General features: G+C 40.2%; 3 protein-coding genes and 1 long non-coding RNA gene across 4 annotated transcripts in view; 2 read left to right on the plus strand and 2 right to left on the minus strand.

The window, feature by feature from the left end:
• Window positions 1-3,011: 3,011 nt before the first annotated feature.
• LOC120291692 (disease resistance protein RPV1-like) lies at window positions 3,012-9,824 on the minus strand. Its single transcript, XM_039309382.1, has 4 exons — window positions 8,644-9,824; window positions 7,434-8,529; window positions 5,676-5,957; window positions 3,012-4,517 (listed from the first exon to the last, which is right to left on the minus strand). The coding sequence occupies exons 1-4, from the start codon at window positions 9,315-9,317 to the stop codon at window positions 3,012-3,014; spliced, it is 3,558 nt and encodes a 1,185-aa protein (XP_039165316.1). The 5' UTR covers window positions 9,318-9,824.
• A 1,920-nt stretch (window positions 9,825-11,744) lies between these two features.
• LOC120291168 lies at window positions 11,745-13,060 on the plus strand. The gene is made up of 3 exons (XR_005549040.1): window positions 11,745-11,812; window positions 11,913-12,003; window positions 12,694-13,060. It is a non-coding gene; the product is annotated as an uncharacterized LOC120291168 (long non-coding RNA).
• A 474-nt stretch (window positions 13,061-13,534) lies between these two features.
• LOC104455414 (transcription initiation factor TFIID subunit 11) lies at window positions 13,535-15,001 on the plus strand. Its single transcript, XM_039309383.1, has 3 exons — window positions 13,535-14,170; window positions 14,607-14,706; window positions 14,817-15,001. Exons 1-3 carry the CDS (start codon window positions 14,102-14,104, stop codon window positions 14,999-15,001), a joined length of 354 nt encoding a protein of 117 aa, XP_039165317.1. The 5' UTR covers window positions 13,535-14,101.
• A 2,514-nt stretch (window positions 15,002-17,515) lies between these two features.
• Window positions 17,516-26,701, minus strand: part of LOC120291693 — a 16,570-nt gene continuing 7,384 nt past the window's right edge. The window contains exons 2-6 of the mRNA XM_039309384.1: window positions 20,316-20,565; window positions 20,045-20,185; window positions 19,491-19,592; window positions 19,122-19,375; window positions 17,516-17,738 (exon numbers count right to left, since the gene is read on the minus strand). Of these exons, the coding sequence (XP_039165318.1) occupies window positions 19,240-19,375; window positions 19,491-19,592; window positions 20,045-20,185; window positions 20,316-20,565 (629 nt within the window). The 3' untranslated portion in view covers window positions 17,516-17,738; window positions 19,122-19,239. The remainder of the gene's footprint in view (window positions 17,739-19,121; window positions 19,376-19,490; window positions 19,593-20,044; window positions 20,186-20,315; window positions 20,566-26,701) is intronic.

The following is a 26,701-nucleotide window of genomic DNA, read 5'->3' on the forward strand; positions in this document are numbered from 1 at the left end:
ATTGTTGCATAGCCTCGCCGCAACATTGCACAAATCATTTTTACATGGAGATACAAATTTAATCTGTATTACACAATTGCAGATTTCACCTTACCAAAGAAAATGCGTCTGTTACGACATTTAAGGTGAACTGGTTATGGAATAATAAAAGCCAACCAATATGCTTATCGATAACCTCATCATTCACGAATATGGCAAGGGAGATTTGTTGAGTAGCTTGCCCTATAAAAGGCAGCTTTAAGAGTACGCTCACCTCTGTAAGAAAGTTGCTGAAAAGGTTTACCTATGCGATTCCTAACTTTAGAAGTCATTATGGTATTAGCGAATTCCCACACATTCTAATCTTTACCAATTGAATTTGAGATACTGCATTGAGCTCTAGCTTGTTTATTACATAAATCTTCATAAATAATACTGCCTCAGGATAGAGGAGAGCTAGAGATACTCGAATTTTACCATAGTTTCTGTCACTAAATGACGTGATATGCGAGGTCAAGTTTGCTTGGTCACAAAACATCAAGAAAGACTTAGGCTGTGTTTGGCAAAATGTCTTTATGTTCCCCGAACAAAATTTTTTGTTCTTTTGTTCCGGGGAACAAAAAAAGAACAAAACGTGTTTGGTAAAATTTTTGTTCTCGAACAAAAAATCTATTTTTTTGTTCTCGGAAATAGATTTGGAACATAAATAAGAAGTAGAATAAATTTTCTTTTTTTTTCTTGGGAATAATTCCGAGAAACAAATTTTCTCTCTCTTCTTTTTTTCTTCTCTTTTCTTCTTCTTCTTCCTTTTGGCCGGCACCGGCGACCGGCCAGATAAGGGTTAATGACCTTGCAGGAGCGTCGTTGGCCCCTAGAGAGGCCGAGCTACAACGAGGCTCGTCGGCCCAAGTCTTGCTGTGGTTGTGCAAGGCTTGGCCTCGACAGCCACCTCCGGGACGGCGTCGCTTGGCGGGGCCCCGGCAAGGCTGAGCTTTGCGGGGCCAAGGCGGCCTCCAAAGAAGCTTGTTGGACGTTGCCTAGCCAGTCGCCGGCCACGGCGGTGGCCGGCGACTAGTCAAAGAGAAAAAGAAAAAGAAAAAGAAAAAGGAAAAAAAGAAAGAAGAAAAAAAGGAAACATATAATAAAAATATTGAAAAATTAACAAAATTATATAAGTTTACCAAACACATTTCTATTCCCGGAATAGAAATTTTTTGCAGTTACCAAGCGCGTTCTTATATTCAGAAATTGTTCCCGGGAACAGAAAAAAAAAAAAAAAAACTATTTCTGTTCAAAAATTGTTTCCGAATGTAAACGTTATCAAACGCACCCTTATTGTTTGGCTTTGTTTAAAATGATTAAAACTGGGGGGTATGTCATTTAGGCGAAGTTATGTTGTCCGCATTTCTGTTTCAACCATCTCATGCATAAATTCCGCTTAACTAAATAACAAAACTTCGTTCGGGACCATATTTTAACCTCCAAAATGTACGAGACGGTAGTTGTGACCACTTGGTGTATGGCCCAACAATTTCTCTTGGCCCCTAACATCCTGGAGGAGGGGAACCCCAGAAAATTTCCAAGCCGTCACATGTAACAATTATTTAAACCACGGTCAATGATGCTAACTTTCCGATCAAGTCGGGATCTTTCTAGCCAAGCAGCATTCTATAATAACAAGCATCGCAGAGACACGAGGGAGTTTATGCAATCTAGAAGTACAGTAAGTTTATTCAAATCATTTTAGGATCCTAATTCACCAAGGCCTTGAATTTGAACTTGGTTCTTACAGTTTGCAGTATAGAAATTTTTTAGATTATTTAAATTTGACAAATTCAATGATTGTCTAATGAACGTCACCTAGAAATACCCAAATTATCCAACGATTCTAATCCATCAAGGTCTTGAATTTCAGCTAAATTCTTGCAAATCCTTAGACATTTTGAAGTTTTGCCAACATTCCGATGGCACTAGACAATCATGCTATGTGAGTTCCACGAATGTCCAAGGTCCTGAAATTCTATAGATCCCCTTTGGTGATTTTGCAATCACTATATATTTTAAATCTAGCTGAGTCAAAGGAGCCAACTTTTCGATCAACTTGGGGATCTATTTCCACGAACGGCATCCTTATAATAGCAAGCGCTGTAGAGACATAAGAGAGCCTATGGAGTCTGGGAGTTAAGCAAATTTATGGATTTTCTTATGTTGAAGAGAGATAGAGATGCTAGATGGCCTATGGAGCTGGATATATGAGCTAAAGATGACAATTAGAGGCATCAAGAGCTTTGAGCTCCTTCATAGAACCAATGGATTATAATATTTCTTCAATTCTTATCCAACATGGGTACAACTAAGTTAACGACATAATGGAGGCCATAGATTTTGGAAGTTGAGCAAGTTTATGGCCAAAGAAATATAGAGATACTAGATGGCCTATGAACCTAGCTATGCGGGTCAACGATGCACATTTAGAGGCATCTAGAGTCTTAAGCTCGTTCATAACCTTCATAGTATGGTAATTCTTCAATTCCTCTCATAAAGGTCTAGCTTAGTTAATGATGCCAGCTTTCCAATCGAATCATGAATTTCTCTTGATGAGTGATCTTGATAATAACAAGCACTACAAAGATGCGAGATGAACTATAAAGTATGCAGACTAATGATACACAGTTAGAGGCAACGAGAGTCTTGATCCTCTTCAAAGAACTAATGGATTCAAGTAATTCTTCAATCCATGTCCTAAATAGATACAACTGCGTTAACGACACAAAATAGCCCATGGATTATAGAAGTTGAGCTAGTTTATGGCACTTCCTGAAGTCAAGGAGAGACAAAGATGCTCGATAGCAAATGACACATAGTATACAAGCTAAAAAGTACAAATAAAGGCATTTAAAGTCTTGAGCTCCTTCAGAGAATGGTGATTCTTTGATCCCCGTCTCATATAGGTCCAACTCAATCGATGATGCCAACTTTCTTGATAGAATGGGAATTTCTTTCAATGATTGACATTCCTATAATGACAAGCACTATAAAGATGCCGGATGGCCTATGGAGCTGGATATGCAGGTTAATGATGCACAATTAGAGGCATCAAGAATCTTGAGCTTCTTCAAAGAATTAATGGATTTTGGTAATTCTTCAATTCCTGTCCAAGATAGATACAAATGAGTTAACGACATAAGGGAGCCCATGGATTCTGGAAGTTGAGTGAGCTTATGGCATTTCCTCAAATCAAGGAGAGACAGAGATGATAGATGGCCTATGGAGCTAGGAATGTGGGCTAACAATACACAATTGGAGGCGTCAAGAGTCTCAAGTTCCTTCAGAAAACCAATGGATTCTGGTAATTTTTCAATCCCCGTCTCAGATAGGTCCAACTTAGTCAATGATGCCAACTTTCCGATCGAGTTTGGTATTTCTTTTAATAAGTGGCAACCCTGTAATAACAAGTGCGTCAAAGATACTTGGTCGCCTACAGAGCTGGGTATGTGGGTTAACGATTTACACCAAGAAACATTAAGAGTCTCGAGCTCCTTTAGAGAACCAATTGATTCAGGTAATTCTTCAATTGTTGTCCCTTTTAAATGCAGCTCCGTCAATGATGCTAACTTTCCGATTGAATCAGGAATTTCTCTCAATGAGCAGCATCCTTGTAAGAACAAGGACTTCAGAGATGCTAGATGGCCTATGGCGCTGGGTATTCGAGCTAATGATGCACAGTAAGAGGCATCAATCATCTGGAGCTTCTTCAAAGAACCAATGGATTCTGGCAATTCTTCAATTGCTGTCCAATGTAAATCCATTGTAGTCAATGAAGCCAACTTTCCGATAGAATTGGGAATTTCTCTCAACAATCGACATTCCCGTAATGACAAGTCTTGAAGAGATGCTAGTTGACCTATGGAGCTAGGTATGCGGGCTAGCAATGAACAATAACGGACGTAAAGAGTCTGGAGCTTCTTCAAAGAACCAATGAATTTTGGTAATTCTGTGATTTGTGTCTTACATAAGTTCAGCTTAGTTAATGACACAAGGGAGCCCATGGATTTAGGTAATTCAATAATCCTTGAATAAGATAGGTCCAAATGAGTCAATGACACAAGAGAGCCCATGGATTCAGATAAATCTTTGCTCCCTGAATGAGATAGGTTCAATTGAGCTAAAGATACAAAGGAACCCATGGATTCTGGAAGTTGAACAAGTCGTTTACAAAATGAGGCACTTAGAGTCTCCAGCTTCATCAAACAATCCCTTGAAATAGGAATATCTTGTATATGCCAAGTATGATCTAAGAGAAGCTCCCTCAATTCTTTCATTCTACCTACTCCCACCGGTAGCTCCTTCAGTCTATAACATTTCCTGACATCCAAAGAGACGAGGGTCTTGATGTCCCCAATAGAAGGATGAATCTCTTTCAAATACTCACAATGTTCAAGAATCAAATTCTCCAAGTTTTCGAAAGTAGACAACTCAGGAGTTCTTCTTAAAGATTGACAATACGAGAGATTTAGAACTTTGAGCTTAGTTGCCATCTGAAAGAAAGAGAAAGGATAGCTCAGTGAGATCGGACCATTACGAAGTGTGATTTTCCACTACTTTTTTCAAGACTTTTTAAAATTCCTCAATAATACCCATGCTTTACTGCATAGTTTTCTTTTTTAATTTTAAATGTTTATAGTAGTACGGTTTTGGTAGCACCAACATATAAATTTTTTTAAGCATATTTATTGATTAAAAAATGCCAGGAATGTACAACTGCTAACCTTATTTATTTTCGGATAACATTTCAAATAAAAAACATATAAATTTTTTAATTATATCTATTGATAAAAAAATGCCAGGAATGTACAACTGCTAACCTCATTTATTTTAGGATAACATTTCAAAGAAAATATATATTTAACTAGACATAAACAACTTTTATTTATTTATTTATCAAAAGGCAGATGACAAATGCAAATGGAAAAGAGACGCATATTCATCGGGCACCACGTCTTCCTTCAGCAGAATGAAATTAAATAGAAACCGCTAGTATTTTTTGAAAATCAGTTTTGAAATGTTATATGTACAAGATTTTTAAAAAATTTTATATTAAAAAATATTTAGATTCCAGTGGAAGGATAATTTTATTACTCTTATAACATTACTATTTTATAATTGTGTTAGTTAGTGACTTCAATTATCAACAATTATCATGGATTAAAATATTGCATGCAACAAGTCAGAGCAATTCATTAGTTATATTTATTACTCTAAGATAACAATAAATTTAGAATTTTAGTATATATGTACAACAGAAGTCACTGTGACAGATTTTTGTTTCTCCGTGAAAGACGATTGATACAGACATTAAACAGACATACCTTTATATGCGGAGACGTTAACTTAGAAGCCATTAACCATTTAGATTAAAAAAATAAATATGGGGCTAATATTGTAATTATAATTTTAATAGATGTTAATTAATATAATTTAAAAAAGTTAAGCATGACTGGTTGTTAAGATATTAAGGGGCAAAAGCTTATGCTATATTTAGGTGCCTATAAATTCCTCTAATATATTGAAGAACATCCATTGTCTGAGTAACAATATGAAACCTTCTTGAAGGAAAGAAAAAAAGAACTTGATTTGATTGGACCCGTCAACAACATGTGATTATTCAGATGAGATATGCCTTCCATAGATCTTACCTTTAGGGAATCCCATCCTCCCCATTCCTCCGAAATCCCACTCCGTGACAGATTGAGCATGACTAATTTCTTTGGATGTAAGTTGGCTATATTGAAATCCAAGCGACAACCCTCCCAGTGAAACCATCTTAATTGAGGAAGTAAGTTCTGGAAATCTCCGGTGAAATTTGCACCGTTCACATGAAGGAACCTCAAGTTTGTCAGTTCTTTAAATTGTTCAGCTGTGTAGCTTTCTTGCCAGTCATATTTGCCAAAATGAAGGGCCTCAATCTTACTACTGCCCTACAATTAAGAAACATTTTAGACGATAAGTTTTGAATGATGGGATGAGACCAACTATACATAAGAAAAGACGACATGATTTCAAATTTGCTATCGCACTATTATGGCATGGGCTTTTCACTTTCAACTTCGTGCAGTGACATGTTGTGGTTGCATTATTTATCCAATCCATGTAAAAATGTGAAGCTCAGGAGGGAACTCCCGAACTTTTGCTCGTCCAATTATGTCCTTTGTAATTTGCACTTTTTAAATACCCAAAAGTTGTGTCCTCTCAAAATTACAGTAGAAGGCCTTTCATCATGGACACACTACTTCAATATATCTATCAAAATTCATGCCATTTATTTGTGAAACAACACCCTAACTCATATCCTCCATTTGCGAAACAACACGACTCTTATAGTCCAAATACATCTATCAAACTTGCCATCAAAACATGTACCTGAATAAAAGAATCCCAATTGTAAAATGCCCCTCTTTTTTTTTTTTTTTTAAGATTTTGGTGTACCTTGTTTGCAATTCTCAATAGCAAATAAAAACGAGAATGTCATTCTTGACAAATAGAAGATGGATAAAAAAATTGGATAATATGACAGCTCATAATTAACAAATGATGATACGAACATTTAAATCTTTGCTAAATAAGATGCTCACTAAGAGTTGAACAATGTACAAATAATTATTATGACATTATAGCCTAAATGTGCTAAATAAATGTTATCAGGGGATTCATATTAAAATTATCCATTATAACGAAAACATGTACTAGCAAATTGAAAAATAATCCACTATTATGAAAAGTCTATAGAATGAAAATAATATATGTTTAGAGGGTTATATTACACAGTTGCATGTATACCATAAATAAACATGATAGTCACATTGCCAAGTTGCCAGTGTTAACTCAACAAGAAAGGATTCGATTGCACAAATTGTGAAAGATAACAACTACATTGAGCCAAGAAAGAAAACAATTAGAGGTCTAAATCGCACAACCAGATACACTTAGGGAACTAAATCTATACTTAACCCAACTTGAAAAATACAGGAACCAGGAGAGCTAATCATTAACGGAGGTCTTATTTATCATAGCAAACAAATCATAAGTCAATGCTCGGTGAAAGGAAAAAGAAAGGAAAGTCCTCACAATAAAGCAGAAGAAGAATCCAAACATCCAGCATATGCATCAAATAGATATGTAGCTTGTTTGTTTGTTTGTTTTTTTGTTTTTGTTTTTTTTGTTTTTTTTGGTATTGAAGATACCAAAGGAGACTCTGTTCATCATGTCAATCATCAAGGACCAAGAAATCGCTCCTCAATGATGTCCTAGAATCAGGCAAGAACAACAATTAATCGAAAGAGCTCTTCTGCTGGTAGAAGTGGCAAGTTTTGGTAACTTGGGACTGACAATAATTTTATCTCAAACAAGAAAGAGAAGATGGACTCACATTGGCCGACTGTAGAGAAAACTTTTACCTTGTTGTTGTCAAGCACATCTACAACTTCCTCATGATTCCATAATCTACTACGCTTTCCAGGCTCCTTATGATTTTCTAGACGAACGATTTCCCTTCCAAGATCTCTCAGTTGATCATGCATCATTAGCTTGCCGTCTTTGTCAATTTTAATTAGGGACATAAGGCGCAATACTTCAATCCCTTTCTCTGGGTAAAAATCACATGCTTCCCACATATAGGTCAAACTTTGTTTAGGTGATCCAGTAAAAAAACATGCAATATCCAAAAATATCTGTTGCTCCTCATAATCCAAGGCATCGTAATTTATCCTCAATGTCTCTTGCACTTTCTTATCTGGCACTTTCTTTAATTTCTTTGATGTATCTTTCCATACTTCTTCTCCCTTTCCACATAAGAATGAACCTATAACTTCGAGAGCTAAAGGAAGCCCTCCCGTAGTTGATACGACATCACAAGAGATAACCTTATAATCACTTGGAGGATAATCCTTTCGAAATGCATGTCTACTAAATAAAGTCAATGATTTATCCAAAGGCAACTCATCGAGTTGATACATGGGGGCCGCCCTAGCCCTGTCAAGAATACTCTTATTTCTAGATGTTATGATGATTATACTTCCTGCTTCAAACCAACTACTATTTTCAGCCAAAGCATATAAGTGAGTATCGGCATCCATATCATCTAGAAGAACAAGGACTTTCTTATGTCTAAATTGAGATTTGATCAAACTAATTCCCTCATCAACATTAGAAACACCATTTGAAAATCCTATTATGTCATAAATGAGCTGCTTTTGTATGCATTCAATTCCCTTTCGCTGAGATGTTTCTCGAATGTTTGCCACAAAGCTATGGTGCTCAAAATGATCAAAGAGTTTGTTGTATAACAATTTTGCAAGAGTTGTCTTACCGATGCCACCCATTCCATAAATTCCAATAATCCTTGTATCATTGAATTCACCATCTATCGAGCTCATAATTTGTTCCACATGATCATCAATGCCCACCAACTGTTCTGGAACATTTAGGAGGAAAAGTGTTTTTAATTCGTTCATAACTTTCCTGACAACAATTTTGACCAAAGCTCCTTCGTGCCTGTCAGATAACATTGAATTTCAGTATATGATGGCAACATCTATGTTCTTTTTCAAGTAAGATCTAATCATGAAAATTAAAAAAAAAAAAATGTTCTAGTGGTGAATAGTGTACCCATTGTCAATTTTCTCTGATTCCCATCCTTTCAAGTTGCTGACTTCTTTGAGTGCTTCTTCCCATTCTTTCACAACCGTATCATCTAAATCCTTCTTATGTGCCTTGATAGCATCTCCCAATCTCCCTGTAAGATGTCGTAGGTGTGAAGGTTTCACTTTGTAAAATACTGGCAACACTATTTGCCCTCCACTTCTCCTGCACTTCAACATCTGAGCTAACTCGCAAAGGCACCATTTGCTAAAAGCGTAATTCTCCGAGATAATTGGGATCGAAATCTTAGAATTTGTAATACTTCTAAGAAGCTCCGAACCAATCACCTCACCAACATGGAGCTCATTATCATCTCTAAATACGTGAATTCCTGTGTTGACAAGACTAGCATAAAGATGATCAGTGAAACCTTTGCGAGTGTCTTTTCCTCTAAAACTCAAGAACACTTCGTAGTCATGCACTTTCCATTGTTCATCTCCACCTTCATAATCTCCTCCATGTGGAGGGATCAATGAGGAAGATACCCCGGAATTTAGAACTTCATGAATGAGCTTTTCTCTTTTCCAGTTTGTTTGGCAATTTAAGTTGAGAGGGAAATGTAGGGAAAATAAAACAAAGGAATTGGAGAGAGGAGAAGAGAAGGGAAAGTTCAATATCCTTCTTCTTGTTTGGATGTACATCGTGTGGGGAAAATAAAGGCAGTTATTGACCAAATAAGAGATTGATCGAGCAGAGCCTTAAAAGAAAGCCAGATTCCACAATTTAGATCTGCGAATTGCACAGATGTCTCTCAGAACTCAATTTGGAGGGACATTAATTCAAATAACAATAAAAGACATCTCACACACCTTAATCAGAAGAAAAAGGTGCAATCAAAGCAGGAATGGAGAAAAGCAAGGAGATCACCTGGGGAGTGCTCAAATCAACACGGTCCACCCCCTGCTGTGAATTCCACCAATTCTCAGCCTTCGGCGTTGGCTTTGTTGGAACACAACACCTAATATAATAATAAACCGCCAAAGAGAAGTGTGCTGCAGCGCCACACCTCTCTGAACCGCCGGAGAAGAAAAATCTTGAAGAAACTACAAGCATCTTCGGCACACAATAAAATAATATAAAGTTGCTACTGGAGACCTCAAGAAGCACGAAGGAAAGAGAAACTTGCGGCTGGCAACTTGGACGCGAAGGAAAAGGCTGCGTTTGTTTGTATTTCTTTTTTTTGTTTTCAAACACTTTTTCTGTTTTTTGTTCTCGGAACAAAAGGAACAAACGCGTTTGGGCGCGTTTGTTCCTTTTTGTTCTTTTGTTCCTTTGAACAAAAAAAATGAAACAAGAAACACAAATTTTGTGTTTCTTGTTTCAAACACAAATCAAAAAAACACTTTTGAAATTTTTCTTCTTTTTCTTCTTATTTTCTTTCTTTTTTCTTTCGCCGGTCGCCGGCCTCGCCATGGCCGGCGATCGGCCGACGAGGGGCCGGCGGCCTCGCCCGTGCACGGCGAGGCTCGCCGTAGCCGGGCGAGGCTCGGCCTCGCCGGGCCACCGCCGGGCGACGCCGACCCGGCGGTGGCTCGGCGAGGCCGAGCCTCGCCGACCGCCGGGCGAGCTCGGCCTCGCCGGATCTGGGCGAGATCGAGCTCGCCCGGCCCGGCGAGATGTCGGCGCGTGGCCGGGCTCGCGGGTTGGGCGAGCTCGATCTCGCCCGGATCCGGCGAGGCCGAGCCGCCCGGCGGCCGGCGAGGCTCGGCCTCGCCGAGCCACCGCCAGTCGGCCGCTGGCGGTGGCGAGGCCCGAGCCTCGCCGGCCGGCGGGCGAGCTCGGCCTCGCAGGGGCCGGCGAGCCTCACTGCCTCGGCGAGGCCGCCGGCCCTCGTCGGCCGCCGGCCATGGCCGAGGCTTGACCGGCCAAAAGAAGAAAAAAGAAAAAAGGAAAAAGAAAAAGAAAAAAAGGAAAAAATAGAAAAATAGAAAAAATAAAAGAAATAAAAAAAAAATTATACAAATTTACCAAACGTGTTTCTATTTATTTTTTGTTTTAGAACAAGTTTACCAAACACGTTTTTTTGTTCAGAAATTGTTCCAGAACAAACACTTTTTTCTATTTCGTTCCCTAACAATTTTTAAACAAACACAAACAAACGCACCCAAAGTAGCCCACAATTGTTGACTCTTAGCCAAGAAGAAAAGTTCAACTTCAGCTCTTGCATGTTGAAGTCAAAGGCGGTAGAGTTATTTATTTATTTATTTTTTGTCATAAAAGGCGGTAGAGTTTAGGCGGTGGAAGCTGAGAAAATATTGAAGGCGGTAGAGTTTAGGTGGTGGAAGCTGAGAAAATATTGGGTGCCCTAATAGTGCCACGTCATCCGTGCTCTGAACGATTCATTGAGTGACACGTGTCCGTGTGTCAGTCCACGTCGTCCACTTCTCGATTTCAGCGGTTCTGTCTTTCTCCTCTCTCTCCTCACGATAAAATAGGGGTGGGCTCGGCTTGGCTCGGCTCGACTCGGTGCAGAAGAAAAGACAGGTCACGAGTCCCGCCCAAAAGATTTCTCTCTCCTCAAGTTAAATTTTCTGCAATTTTCTCTCTCTCACTTTCTCTCTCCTCGCAGAAGAACAAACGGAGAACGATCGAGACCTGCGTTCTCCCTCTCCGCTCCGCATCCGCTGGTTGCTTCCATCGCCCCCACGCTGAGGCCGACGCCGCCGACACTCCTCCTCCTCCCTCTCGCGACGTTCGCTCTGCTCTCTCTCTTCCCCCCTCCGCGAAGTCGTGCCTCTCTTCCAGCGAAACGCGACGCCGACGGCCCTCCGCCTCCGCCGGTTGCCTCCGTCGGCGTCGGAGTCCGTCGCCCCCGCCTCCTCCACCTCCGCCTACGCGCCCGACGCCAACGCGTCGAACCATGACGGCAAAAATGGAGGAGAGAGAAACGACGAAGCAGAAGACGGAGACGAAGAAGCAGAAGCGCGCGCGTGCTCGGGGTTCTGGACATGGGTCGTCGCGTCGGTCGCGTTCCGGCTCGCCCTCGTCTACCTCCCAGGAACCTCCGCCTGTCCACTCGCCCAGAGGTCGCTACCCCTCTCACCAGCATTCGCCGCCGTAACGCCACATCTCTTCGCTCCGTCGATCGATTCCCGATCCCCGATCCCCCGCCCCCTCCTCCCTTGAAATCTTGGAGGTCCATTTTCTGATACGATTTCTAGTTTTTCTTGTTTGTGCCGCCTGCAGTTGGGGAAGGCTACTGGTTGAAGCAGTCGATGATGTCTCTCCCTACGCAGGTTCGGCTCTGTTCGATCAGGAAGGAAGCTGCTTGTTTGCCTACGGTTCTCCTTTGCTGTTGCTCGTTCTCGGACCTCTCGCTGTTGAAAGGTAACTACCGGAAGTATAATCGCCGACGCATTTTGAAGGCTAGGTTGATTGTGAGCTTCGCTGGTTATCTTCTAGAATTGAACTAGATTTATCTGGCGTTATCGAAGCGGAGGCTGTGGCTTATGCAATTGTGATCCTTTAAGAATGGCCGCCACCACATCTCTCCTTGAATCCTCCATATTCGACCCGTCATTGACTGATGCCAAGATTATGTGGGGACTCCATCACCCATACCAGACCATCATAGGAAATCTGCGGAGAGACAAGTTCTGTGGAAGTCAGTAAAATGTGTCTTGTGGTTCCCTGATTTTGAAATTTATGCATTGTCTTCTATTTTTACCATGGTTAACTGAGATTAAAGGTAGATATATTTATTGACCAGTTGGTTTTGTTGTTTGGCTGGCCAATAAGTCCGATTTGAGGAGAGCAGAGTTTCCCCATGTATTATTTATTCATCATCTGATCAATACCATCTTGTTTGGATTACCGTTATTGTTAAGGCCTTTGATGGAGTTAAACATGCATTCCTTCTCTTGTGAGTAGTAAGAGAATTCAGTGTGCAAATGCTATCGCTGTTATAGTTCGTGTGTGCTATGTTTCGTTCGTTAATGCCTTCTTCTTTTCCCACGTACAGCATATCTGCAAAACCAGAACCTACCTCATTAATTTGATCCTCTCATTGCTTGCCAGATACTTGTGCAGAGGCTTGTCTACAGGGAATCGCCCCACCTGTGACCAGTGCCTGCGGATTCACGAAAGACTCACGGAGAGGGCCGGCTTGAGGTGCATACTTCGTTCCCTAGCAGACACCACAAATACAGTATGATGATTATTGCTATCGTGATCTGAAGAGAGAAAAGTGCCCACTGTATGATTCCTCGCCTCCTTTTCCTGTAGATTTGGGCTGTGGTGTATCCGTCATTGACATGAATGTGATCAGTATTACGCTTTATTACAAAGTATCATCTCTGAGTCCTTACAAAGCTAAACTTGCTTCGGATTGCCAGAGAACATGCATTCTATCATTTCGAGGAGTTGAGCATTTGTCTACCCTTGAGAATTACTCAACACAAACATGAGAAACTTTTGTTGTGGACTTAAGTATGGCTAACTGATAATTAATAGTTTAGACTGCATCCAAATTTCACGTAGACGATTCTGCGTTGTCACTTGGGGACTGAGACAGTCGAAAGCAACATTTTGATTAAGTCCAGTTTTGTCAAAACTGAAATAAAATGAAATCTCCATAGCTCATCTTGGTAGCTGACTTCTGTGCATTGATTGTACAAGGAGGACGAAATGGCCATTGTTACATGACAGAGGTGATGTGTAGAATCTTCGTGACAAGCATATTGTTGAACATTTGTTTTGGCTGAAGCTGTTTTATGAGGGAGGGAGGGAGGGAGGGAGGCAATCTTTGTGACAAGCATATTGTTGAACATTTTATTTGACAACAAGCCAAGAGGGCTCGGCTTTCAGGGTTTAGATTATAATTGCTTCGAATAGATAGGAACAAGGCAAACTAAATATCTGTTGCTTGAGTTACTGATATGATATGCATAACTTAAAATTCCAAGTCATCAGAAGTTGGTCCAACTGATTTGCACTATGATGCTAATATTCATGTAATGGGTGCTGGCTCAAGGATCATCACCAATGATGAGTATGATAATTTTTGTGCATTAACTGTATTTTTGTCCGTTTGAATTGACCATAACTTGAGTGTTACTATGCAGTAGAATCCTATGTTACTGTGCAATAGAATCCTATGTTACTGACTCTTCCATGTAGTGTTTTACCTCATTTTTGATGAATTATATAAACTATATTTTTCTCATACCAATCTCAAACATTAGTGATATCATATTTATTATATTAATCTTAATTTTGTCACCAGACTATTTAAGAAGAAATTTATTTTTTGAGAGCTCCTAAATAGGATTAATAGGACTTATACTCACATGCAGTCTTGTCAGAATGTTACGTGAGTGTTTGTTGTCTCCTGAGTTGATACGCCAGGAGCTCATTAAGTTACTGTTACCTCTGTAGCTAATTGACTATCACTTCCCTCTTTCTCAGGGCTATTTTCTCACGATTCATGGAGGAACAGATGAATAGATATGAGTCTTTTCGGAGATCGGGATTCCAGAAGGCTACAATGAAAAGAGTATAATTTCTACACATGCTTTATAGTCATGATTTTTGGCTGTGGTGTTTCACTTCTTCCTCTTCAACTGTTTATGCAAACAATTTTTTTTCCGTCTCTTTATCACTTCACATTGGCTCACTTAGTGTAAAGTTGGATGTTAAATGAAGAGCTTCTACTCTTCAGGACATTTGTCTCATACCATTTTTGATGCCATGATACTCAAGAGCATAATCATATCAGAAAAATAAATCCAAATTTGGCAATGCTGTACAAGATTTGGTCCCTTGATGCCACTCGGTCTAGGTGAAGGAAGTTTTAATTCAAAAAAAATTTCTTGGGGGGGAGTATTGTGGTATTTCATGCACCTTGGTTGATGTGCACTCTTTTGTTTGTAAATTAGAAATAGAGCCAAAGAGGTGATTTATCGGCATTTTGCTCTTTTTTTGGCATGCGGCTGCTGGTCAGTGTTACGGGAAGTCAGAAAGTTACAATGCCTATGACAATTGCAATGTCGGGAATTGCAAAGATGTTTGTTGGAGAAATTGTGGAAACAGGTATTACATTTGTTTGCTTTCTATCATCTCTATCCTTGAAAGCATGTTTTGGTATATACGAATTGCCTTAGCCTCATATCTATCTTGATTGATATATAATGTGGTAGCAGCCAGGATTGTCATGAGTGAGAGGAAAGAATCTGGCCCAATCAAGCCGTGCCACATCAGAGAAGCATATAGAAGACTGAAGCTTGAAGGGAAAGTGCCCAAGAGAACAGTACCCAGGCTCTCTTTGGCTAGATTTTCCCCACACAACTCTGATTTTATAGTTTGTAGGCAAGGTGCTTGTGATTGATTTGTTCTTTTCTCATATCTCTTTCTGCTCAATTGACACACAAAATCGAGTCACCTTATCATTGGTGTTCCTAAACGGAAATCAACGATTTGTCTAGGCTAGTACCCAGCCAGGACCGGAAGGTCCATGAGCAGTTCAGCTCTTGTGAATCGTAAATATTGACAGGAGTGCAGGCTTTTTGCTTGTGACATTATGTCTCGATCAAAGATCAGAAGGCTGGGGAATTATGTTTACCATGTGAGATGGGTATCAGCTGTGCAAATCAATCTTATTGCCTTTCCTAATTGCCCAGCTCTGTTGGAGATTCGGGTTTATGTCTAATGAATGATGACACCTGGAGGTATCTCCAGGGAGATTCGGGTTTATGTCTAATGAATGATGACACCTGCAGGTGAATCCAAGTATTGCCAAAACCGTCTCGAATATATGCTTCACGGAAATGAATGAGGAACTCATCCGTGGCTGTTCGGAAATACTATGAGAGCCAGAGGTAATTGTAGGCATCATCTTGTATGGTCTAATGTTTCGTTAGATATGGATGGTGACATTGCTTATGAGTACAAATTGATGAATGAATTATATCGCTGAAAACCTACCTTTGTTTGAGTCGATTGGCTGACTAAAAGGATTATGGACCGGCCCCATGGGGCCAATCACTGAGGCAGTGACTGAAGATGATGATGGAGGCGACAATGATGCCGAAGGAACAGACACTCGCTGACATGAAGGGCACATGGTGAGCGTGGTGGGAGGGTTCATATTGATGTAGAGCTGTGGGGAGAGCTTCAGTGCTCTGAGTTCCTGCACTTCCTTCTGCAGCCTCTTGTTTTCCTGTGTAAGATTGTCGCAGCATCTCTTAAGGTACTCACAGTCCACCTGAGTTTGCTTCATCTTAGTCCTACACCAAATTTGGTAAAAAGAAAAAAAGATGTTACGGTACATCCTTATACAGAGCTACCCCACACAGATTGTTGGTGCCAAACTATAGCATGATAATAACACATTATCAGCTCAATCTAGTAAAGTATGAATAACAATCTTCAGCCCATTTCCATGTGATTAAGAAAATCAAGATGGCAGCTATTAGACAAAAGAATTGCACATTTGCTCAAACTTAACATAGAGAAGCTGCTTAATCAAACCAATTCTTTGATGGAAAAGACCCAACGTCATTATCCTAACCATAAACAGAGCTTTCCAGAGCTGCATTGTAAATCATGAGTGCATGAATCTAAACTGGGGCCCTCGCATAACAAAATTTTAGGTATTTGAGTACTCCCTAATAACTTCACTTCTTCCCCTGGCGGCTTAGAATTTATGGATCCCACATATCGGTGCTCCATACTAAAGTGAACGCAAAGTGTACTCTAGATTAAGTGACAAGTCACATCACCGGACTCCTGCTACACGCTCACACACCTCGTGTGCAAGATGGCCCAACTGGGATACATGTGGACCCAAAGATTACATGCACTCACTATAAAGAAAAACAACAACTTCGCTGTCGAACTAGCATCGAATGATTAAGAGAGAACCAACCACCCCCACCCCTACCCACCTCTCTCACTCCTGACATTTTTCTTCCACAATGATCAGAATGATGCAGATGAGACGCAGATGTAAAGCTATGTATTTGGGCAAAAAGAACTCAAAACTATCAATTATTTGGCACGCCTGTTCTGAAACCAGACCTCTACCTGTCATGGACTAAGATTCGGCTGCTTGGCCTAGGCAAGCTTTTGCTTCTGAAACTCAAAACAATCTCCAGTTAAACTCATCGAAACCATCCCTTTATTACATCCAAAGGGAAACCTAAAGACGATCTCATTATTCATAAATAAAAATGAAAACCAATTTGTGATTCACACAGATCCAATCATTGTAGAAAATAACACAGGAAAAAGGTCTCAAATCCCCAATTTGACTGTTACCAGTAAATGACAACTACAAATAAACATCAATCTCATGAGAGAAACGCACTTTAAATTCAATTTTTCCTACCAAACATCCATGTCAGGTTTATAAGCAGTGATTACATGCTCACGCACAATTAAAGAAAGCATATATTTATCAATAATAGAATGACCAAAATTGCCACTCATAGGGTTAAGAGTGTTATGCTCTTTGAATGTCTCCTCTAGCACCAATGACTGTTCTCTAGACAGCCTGAGCTTCTTCCTCGCTCCATCTCCTCCATTGCCATCTTCTTCAATGCTCTCACAAGAGCACAAAGTTCTCTCAGCCTCAACTTCATTTTCTCCATGCGGGTCTCTCTCACTTCTCTTCCCACTTATGCTCGACATGGTGCTGTTAGGTGATGAGACATGATTATCATCATCCAAATCCACCACCAGTATGTCTTGGTTGATGCCGATTCCACCGAAGAATGGCCTTGTTTTGGAGTTTGTTTCTGAAAGTTGATGAATACAAATCAGGATTTGATATCTAAGGCCAAGGAGGAAAACGCTCCTCCAAAACTTAATTGAGTTTTTAAGGCAAATCTCACACTTCAACCTCCTTGAAAATGACAAAGCGACGGCCAATGAAGATTAGAGTCTTACGGTGGGACTTCCAGATCTTCATAGCCAGCAAAGCTTGTTCTGTGTTACAGCACCATAAAGGGCTAATAGGATTGCCAAATTTTCAATAGGGGATGTCAATAGACCCACACATGCAACTATTGTGAAAGGGTTCCACAGATAGACCAGGGCTGCAATGTCTCCTGATGGTAACATCCCTGAAACAAAATAAGACTTAAACTTAAGCAGCATAGTGTTGCAGCTTCACTAGCTCTTTTCTCAAAGTAGCATATCATCTATGAAGCTTCATACAATGGAAATTAGAAAAATAAGAATTAGTGGATACACGAAGTCCCCAGAAAGAAATGGCCAAAGAAGTTCCACAATAGAAAAATAAGCCTCCAGGAAGAGATTGTAAGTATACCCAAACCAAATTGGTATTAAATTTCTGTCCTCTCTGCGCCAAAGTTTCAAACTTTACCCCAATTTTCCTTCCCCTCCCCTCCTTCCCAAACAAAGCATCGGTACCGATCCTTGGGAAGAGGCAACTAGAATGCCTAATACAAATCACATTGTAGCAATAAAGAAAGTCCAGCTTAGTCTGAGCATAGCCTCTAAAAGGGCTTTTCTTTGGGGATAGGAATCCCTATACACTCTAACTTGACTGCCTTGCATAGTTTTACAAGGTTTGTTCCTTCAAAAAATGGGGTGTCAACAAATAAGTAGAGCAATCACAAGTAGCATAATTCAGTGAATTCACAATACAACAACACAAACATTTTAACAAGGCCTTAAATAGATAGACTATGATCAGCCAAAGCATACAATTAATAGTAGTTACTGGCGCAACCTATTCTTCATAAGCAAAATTGAGAAACTGATAACGTAAACCAAGGTGGTAGGCTATTCCTTAGCAAAGTTATGGTCAAATTTCATAAATGGTAATTCTTCCAAGATCACTTCATTAGTTTGAGTTATTCTCACCCAATTATTTGTAGGTTTGAACACCAGAAATAAGAAAATGAATATCAAACTAAGTCGTTGGGGTAAAAAAAACGTGAAATCTTCAGAGATCCTAACGTGCCAACCCTGATGACACAGATAAACCAATGAACTGAAGAGACAATTTGCTGTTTCTAGTCATTACATCACCCATGAATTCTTGATCTTTATTAAATATCTCTACCAAAAGCTGCAGCCACAACAAACAGCTCAATAATTAAGCCCTTCACAACCGATAATCATTAGGCATAATCGTCACTACCCAATGAGCTCATGGTCCTTATGTTAATCTGTATCAAGGGACTACAGGAGTACTCAAATGTCCCATTGAAAGAACAAGACAGTTGAGTGAAAAGATTAAGCCCTTCACAAACCCCCCACACACAGTGGCATTTCGGCATTGATGTCACTTGTGCCTTCAAGTGCTACAAACTTAATGGAAACAAGAAAACCATCCCCTATGCCTTAAATTGCTACCATCACTCCAAACATTTCAATTCCACGGTAAAGATTACTAAGCAAACACGAAGCAATAAATCCGAACAAGCATCGACAACAGACGGGTATGGAAAATAGGGAAAAGACAGCGCAACACTCACTTCATGAGGATGTTGTAGTACTCGGGATCCAGGGAAGAGAACAGGGCGTCCAGATCCTTCATCGCCATTATCGCTCTGTGCACCACTATCCAGTTCGCTGACTGCAAAGACCGCGACTTCACCACCCGGAAAGATCTACCGATACAAGCAGCAAACACCCACCAAAAAAAACAGGGCGAACCTTGCATTGCTTGTCCCCCGTGTTCGGAGGCGATCCTTCGAGGGCAGTCTTGAGAGGCTCCACTAGCTTCGACCTGCAAGCGACGAAACGAAACACGAGGAAATGCGGAGGTGGGTCAGCTCAAAATCAGTCCGGCGAAATCGCGGACGGAAAGGCGGCAAGAGAGGGATTGAGGAGGGGAAGTTTACTGCTTGAGCAAGCTCTCGATCTTGCGGGACTTGTGCTCGATCCTGGAGATGATGGCCTCCACGTTGTCTGCCTCCACGAAGTCGTCCGTCGCCACCATCATTCTGGCGAAGCGCCAAAAAAGTAACTGAATAACCGGCACTTCATATAATGCGTCGGCAAGTAACTGAATCGCCAAATACTCGAAGAAGTTCTTCAAAAAACTTCTCTGTCCCTCCAAATTTTTTCCATATCCATAAATTTCAAAATCAGGGAACCACAAGACACATTTTACTGACTTCCACAGAACTTGTCTCTCCGCAGATTTCCCTATGATGGTCTGGTATGGGTGATGGAGTCCCCACATAATCTTGGCATCAGTCAATGACGGGTCGAATATGGAGGATTCAAGGAGAGATGTGGTGGCGGCCATTCTTAAAGGATCACAATTGCATAAGCCACAGCCTCCGCTTCGATAACGCCAGATAAATCTAGTTCAATTCTAGAAGATAACCAGCGAAGCTCACAATCAACCTAGCCTTCAAAATGCGTCGGCGATTATACTTCCGGTAGTTACCTTTCGACAGCGAGAGGTCCGAGAACGAGCAACAGCAAAGGAGAACCGTAGGCAAACAAGCAGCTTCCTTCCTGATCGAACAGAGCCGAACCTGCGTAGGGAGAGACATCACCGACTGCTTCAACCAGTAGCCTTCCCCAACTGCAGGAGGCACAAACAAGAAAAACCAGAAATCGTATCAGAAAATGGACCTCCAAGATTTCAAGGGAGGAGGGGGCGGGGGATCGGGGGATCGGGAATCGATTGACGGAGCGAAGAGAGGCGGCGTTACGGCGGCGAATGCTGGTGAGAGGGGTAGCGACCTCTGGGCGGGTGGACAGGCGGAGGTTCCTGGGAGGTAGACGAGGGCGAGCCGGAACGCGATCGACGCGACGACCCATGTCTAGAACCCCGAGCGCGCGCGCTTCTGCTTCTTCGTCTCCGTCTTCTGCTTCGTCGTTTCTCTCCTCCATTTTCGCCGTTGTGGTTCGACGCGTTGGCATCGGGCGCGTAGGCGGAGGCGGAGGAGGCGGGGCGATGGACTCCGACGCCGACGGAGGCAACCGGCGGAGGCGGAGGGCCGTCGGCGTCGCGTTTCGCTGGAAGAGAGGCACGACTTCGCGGAGGGGGGAAGAGAGAGAGCAAAGCGAACGTCGCGAGAGGGAGGAGGAGGAGCGTCGGCGGCGTCGGCCTCAACGTGGGGGCGATGGAAGCAACCAGCGGATGCGGAGGGGAGAGGAGAACGCAGGTCTCGATTGTTCTCCGTTTGTTCTTCTGCGAGGAGAGAGAAAGTGAGAGAGAAAATGGCAGAAAATTTAACTTGAGGAGAGAGAAATCTTTGGGCGGGACTCGTGACCTGTCTTTTCTTCTGCACCGAGTCGAGCCGAGCCAAGCCGAGCCCGCCCCTATTTTATCGTGAGGAGAGAGAGGAGAGAGACAGAACCGCTGAAACCGAGAAGTGGACGACGTGGACTGACACACGGACACGTGTCACGCAATGAATCGTTCAGAGCACGGATGACGTGGCACTGTTAGGGTACCCAATATTTTCTCGTGGAAGATGCTTATAAATATGGCAGTACGTGAAGCATTTAAGCTCAGGCCAAAGTGCCTCACAAGGAGGGCCTCAAGGTGAAGGAGCAAGAGAAGGCCCAAAGGCCTCGAAGAGAGGCTTAACAGCCTCAAGCCACCGCAGGCAGAGTAGAGAAGGCCAGGGAGATGGTCTCACGCCACACGCAGGCAGAGAAGGAGGGCCAGCAAGGAAGCCACACGTATGTGAGCTTCAGGAAAAGCCTCCAGCAGTGAGAGCTTTGGAACAGGAAGAAATAGAGAGAGAGACAGAGACGGAGACAGAGACAGAGAGAGAGAGTGAAATTTTAGAGAGTTTTAAGCTTAGCAAAGCTTGTGTGTGTACTCTATTAAGCCTTTGCAAGGCATATTGTGTAATATAATCTCTCTTTGTGTGTGTACTCTCTCCCTCCAAGTCCTTTTGATTCCAACAATTGGTATCAGAGCAAAGGATCGCATATCCAACAGGCTTACCTACGCACAACACTACTGTGCGTGCTTGGATAGTTTACTCCTAAAGCTCAATAACACTTCCTAATCATTTTCTTACAGTTTTTTGCTTTCGCCTTCTCAACCACCTACATGTGGCGAAGTCGATAAGGAGGACGGCCTGTATATTGGATCTTCTGAATGAGTGAGTTCTTTTCATGTCATCTCGAGAGGACTTTTATTAACACAAAGGTGGCGAAAGAGATTGATGGAGAATAGGCTCAAAAGAAAGCCATATTACAGTCCAAGATTAAAAATATGGAATCGCAGATCTGGGAATTGCAGAAATGTCTCTAGGAATTCAATTCGCTTGAAGCAGTAGACAGAGAAGATCAAAGAAGAGCAAGGACTCGTGGATCACCTGAGGAGTGCTCAAACAACACAATGCGCAATACTCTGAGTCTCTGCCGTGGTCCCCACTGATTTTCAGCTCTCTAATGTGCGTGCTTTACCAATGCTGAGTTTGATTCCCATTTTAAAAGACATCTGATCAAACCGCTTCCATGGCTGCCCGGAAAGGACAATTTAGTGCACCTGTAATTTCCGCAGCGGAAGGTGCGAGGAACCTGTGCAGCCGCTTGGATAGAAATTTGAGATCCTATGTCAAAATTTCTTTTTTTTTATTCAAAAATAAAATTAACTTAGTTTCGAAACCCAAGCATGCAGTTACCGAATAATTAACATAATATTACCTAAGAAAGTTATAAATCTCATTCATGAGAAGTGTGTGCCGACCGACCAAAAAAAAAAAGTGAGTGCCACCTAACTTTAACGGCTCATAACTTTCGCAACATTCGTCTTAAAATTGAAGACATTTGACCTCATTCTCTCCACTTTTCGATTCCGGCGCCCGCGCGTTCGTTGCTTTCAGCAAGTTTCTAGTTACTTCGCTAGGTCTTTTGAACATGAATATTTTTAAATTTATTATATATAAATATATAAATATATAAATATATATAGAGAGAGACATATTCATTCAAAATTATTGAGAAAAAACTTATTTAATTATATCAGAATACTAATGCAAATTGCGTGCATATTTGACTTTATCAATTTAATCTTAAACTACATAGCCGACTAAACAGAAAATAAGATAATCGATCAAAACAAATTAGATCATGTGCTTTCCACGGGATCGCGAGTCGAATTTCGAGCGTAAGATCGGATTGGATGATTTTCCGCGCGATTGTGAATTATATGTCGGGCATGAACTCAGACCGTGAAAATAAGGAAATTATCCTACTTCACTGATACTCAAATTTTTTTTGGATATGACTGACAAATATAACGAAAATCAATCAACCTGAGAAGTGTCCAAACAAAACCACCACTCAGTGCTGTGATCTCCTCCGACCCTCAGCCTTGGACGTTGGATTAAAAACACAAAACACTCTCTACTGTGCGTGCTTGAAGAATATTGACTGCTGAGTGCTTAAAGAATGCTGAGTCATCACGCGTAATATTCGCATCATTTTGCGGAAGGTGCGGGGAACCTACGCAAGTGCTTCTCGACTTGCTTTTTTCTTTTAAAGGAAAGGAAAAGTAGAAAAGAAGACCAACTTGCAATAAAGATGCTCCTAGTCCTTGCTTTTCTGACAGTGCGCTCTTGAACAATGCTGAGCGACTCACCGGTGATTTCGTCATCATTATGTGGAAGGTGCCACTGCGTGCCACCTACGCAAATGCTTTCATTGAAATTTGAGATCCAGAAAGACTTGATTTGCTTTTCCATTAACTAAATGGAGTCGTCGGGGAAATGCAGTGGGAAGGTGAAGGGAAGCAAGCAAGACATCATGAATTTGCTCCAATAAGATGCAAGAAACTTCCGGCGCACATGCTTTGATTGAAATTTGAGATCCAGCAGAATTGACTTGCTTAAATGGAATCGTCGGGGAAATGTAATGGGAAGGTGAAGGAAAGCGAGCAAGACATCATTAATTTGCTCCAATAAGATGCAAGAAACTTCCGGCGCACATGCTTTGATTGAAATTTGAGATCCAGCAGAATTGACTTGCTTAAATGGAATCGTCGGGGAAATGTAATGGGAAGGTGAAGGAAAGCGAGCAAGACATCATTAATTTGCTCCAATAAGATGCAAGAAACTTCCGGCGCAAATGCTTTGATTGAAATTTGAGTTCCAGCAACACTTGACTTGCTTTTCCATTAAATAAATGGAATTGTCGGGGAAATGTAATGGGAAGGTGAAGGGAAGCGAGCAAGACATCATTAATTTGCTCCAATAAGATGCAAGAAACTTCCGGCGGGTTTTCGAGTGAGCTTCCTCGAAACCCTCATCACCTCCCCGCTGTGCTCACATTATTCGGTTTTATGAATGTGGGGACCCGAATGTTATTATGATTCTCCGACGTTCAAGAATGTACGAAAGCTGTGGACCTTCCATGGGTTGTGCTCATCGGGTGGGTTTGAAATTGAAATACAAAAGAAAACCAAAGATATTTACACATCTTTTTAATATATAAAAAAAAAATGTTCGTTTTGACTAAAGCGATGGAATAATATTTGAAAAATACCTGGTCTGTAAAACTATATAGAAGGTGACACAGAAATTATATATATTTTGGGCCACGTGTTAATTACGTCAACATAAATTGTAAGCTCAATCCCTTTTAAGGTTTGTGTAGTTGGTTGAGAAGTCGGATATTTTCATATCTAAAACTGCTCTAAATCGGAAAGTGGTGTTTAATGGGCCTTCAGGTAATCAAACAATCGGCTTTTATGCCCACCTATTTTATATAAGCAATCGGCTTATATTATCCCCTCTCTCCCTCTCTACCCAATTGATTCTCTAGAGCTAGGTTCTGCCCGATCAAATTTCAATTTTTCTGGATGATGTGAGATTGGATACTTTAGAACAAAAATTCATTATTTGATTAAGAGTTTTACTAGCATAACAGTATTTAGGTTACGGTAAGAATAATAACTTGTTAAAAGACCCATATTCGTGAAGGAATGAACCCAACAACAATTTATAATTATTTGTTAACTAGTTTTTTTTAGCCCAAAAGTGATTCTTATTCTCACAATAGATTAAAGAATATCACTCAATTATTTCTTTGTAATTATAGCATTTCCGTGTTAACCAAAATCCTTCCTAACATTTTTGAAGGTTGAAGCAGCATTGTTCTTTCCAATCAGTAGCTACGACTACAAGAAGCTTCAAAGAGGTTTCCTCCTCAATTTTTTTTTTCCATTGTCCTTTATAATGTTGGACGAGATAATTATTAAATTCTAATGCCATTAAATGTCAACGATGGCATGTGAGTTCCCTTTAATTAGGCCAGAAGAAAAGGATATTGTCATGTGACTTTAGTAATTTCCCACTTACTAAGATGGTCATCCAGGAAGGATTATTTAAGAAATTCATTTTGGTTAGTGAGATATATTTTTCATTGCTCTTATTAACAAACACAAATAGGGCATAAAGAGATTAATGAAATGTTTAATGCAACAATTGAGAGAGGGTGAATTGGTTGTTTGAAGAAAATTAGAGTTTTTTTGAGAAGAACGTAAAACTATCATGCAGATGCAGTACCTTGTATCCAAATGATAATAAAGGAGTTAAAGAGAGATTGAAGAGATGCAAAACAGATTTGTAGTGAATCGAACTTCCACTTAACCTACTCCTCTCATGAGAAGGCTGAGTTATCCTCGAGATTTTACCGTGTGCAGATGATGCTACTCCTACATAAAGCTTAGTAGATGATTCTACAAAACACAAGAACCTTTTACAACACTATGACTCACTAGCTTCCTAGATCGCGAAAGCACACACTTCTACGAAGAAATATGATCAAAATTACCCAACTTCTAGACACAAGAGCATATAGATTAAGGTTGCGTTGACAGTCAACATAAAATTTAGGATATGATAAAATTTATCATATCCTATATTTGGTGCCTATTTAAGATATGATAAAGTCGGATATAAGGGATAGATAGATCAGATAAAATTATCTCTTAGGAGAGATATGCTAAAGATAGATAGGATTTCTAACATTCATAATAGAAAAGTCATTTTTCTCGAATAACAAACTTCTTAAATTAACAAAATTAAAATTTTATTTCAATATAATTAATATTTGAATTCTAATATAAGAAATTCAAAATAAAAAATAATAACTTAGTTATTTTTAATTTAATCTTATTTATATATTCGAATTTAATTCTATTCCATAATATAAATTCAATATATAAATATAAATATATATTTATATTTATTACATATTTTAGGTATTTTAGTCTTTTAGGTATATTAGTTTAGTTTACTTTTAATAAAATTTTATTAGAGAATGATGGAAGGGTAAGAAAGATATAAAAAAGAAGTTAATAAAAAAAGATAGGAAAATAAAATAAACAAGCAAATAAAAATAGAGTAGGCAAGACTGTTCCGAGAGATTTTTAATATTTTTCGTTTGTACAATTTTTGATTCATTTATACTAATATGTCATTATACAAAACAATATACATTAGATAGGCTATAGCAACTCTTGGATTTCATAGATATCCTCTTTAGTCTTATTCTGGTTTAAAGTCATGATCAAATGTAGCCTAAGAGTGTTTCTAGCCCGAATCAACCTAAATTGACTCAAACCAAATTAATTACTCCAGGCGGGAGCTGGTTTAAGCCCAGCCCTTTGTCAAAATCTCTTTTTTTTTTTAATTGAAAAATAAAATTATTAACTTTGTTTCCAAACCCAAGCACACAGTTACCAAATAGTTAGCATAATATTACCTAAGAAATTTATAAGATTTCATTCATAAGAAGTGTGTGTCATCTAACTTTAGCGGCTCATGACTTTCATAACTTTCATCTTAAAATTAAACACAGTTGACCTTATTTTGGCCACTTTTTTATTCCGGCCCCCTCGCGTCTGTTGCTTTTGGCCAGTTTTCCAGCGACTTCACTAGGTCTTTTGAACATGAATATTTTTAAATATATTATATAGAGAGAGACCTATTCATTCAAAATTATTGAGAAAAATAATAATTTAATTGCATCAGAATAATAATGTGAATCCATGCATATTTGACTTTATCATTTTAATCCTAAACTTCATCATTGACTAAACGAAAAATATGATAATCAGTCAAAACAAATC

This window comes from Eucalyptus grandis, chromosome 3, assembly GCF_016545825.1.
Source record: "Eucalyptus grandis isolate ANBG69807.140 chromosome 3, ASM1654582v1, whole genome shotgun sequence".
Classification (NCBI taxonomy): Eukaryota; Viridiplantae; Streptophyta; class Magnoliopsida; order Myrtales; family Myrtaceae; genus Eucalyptus; species Eucalyptus grandis.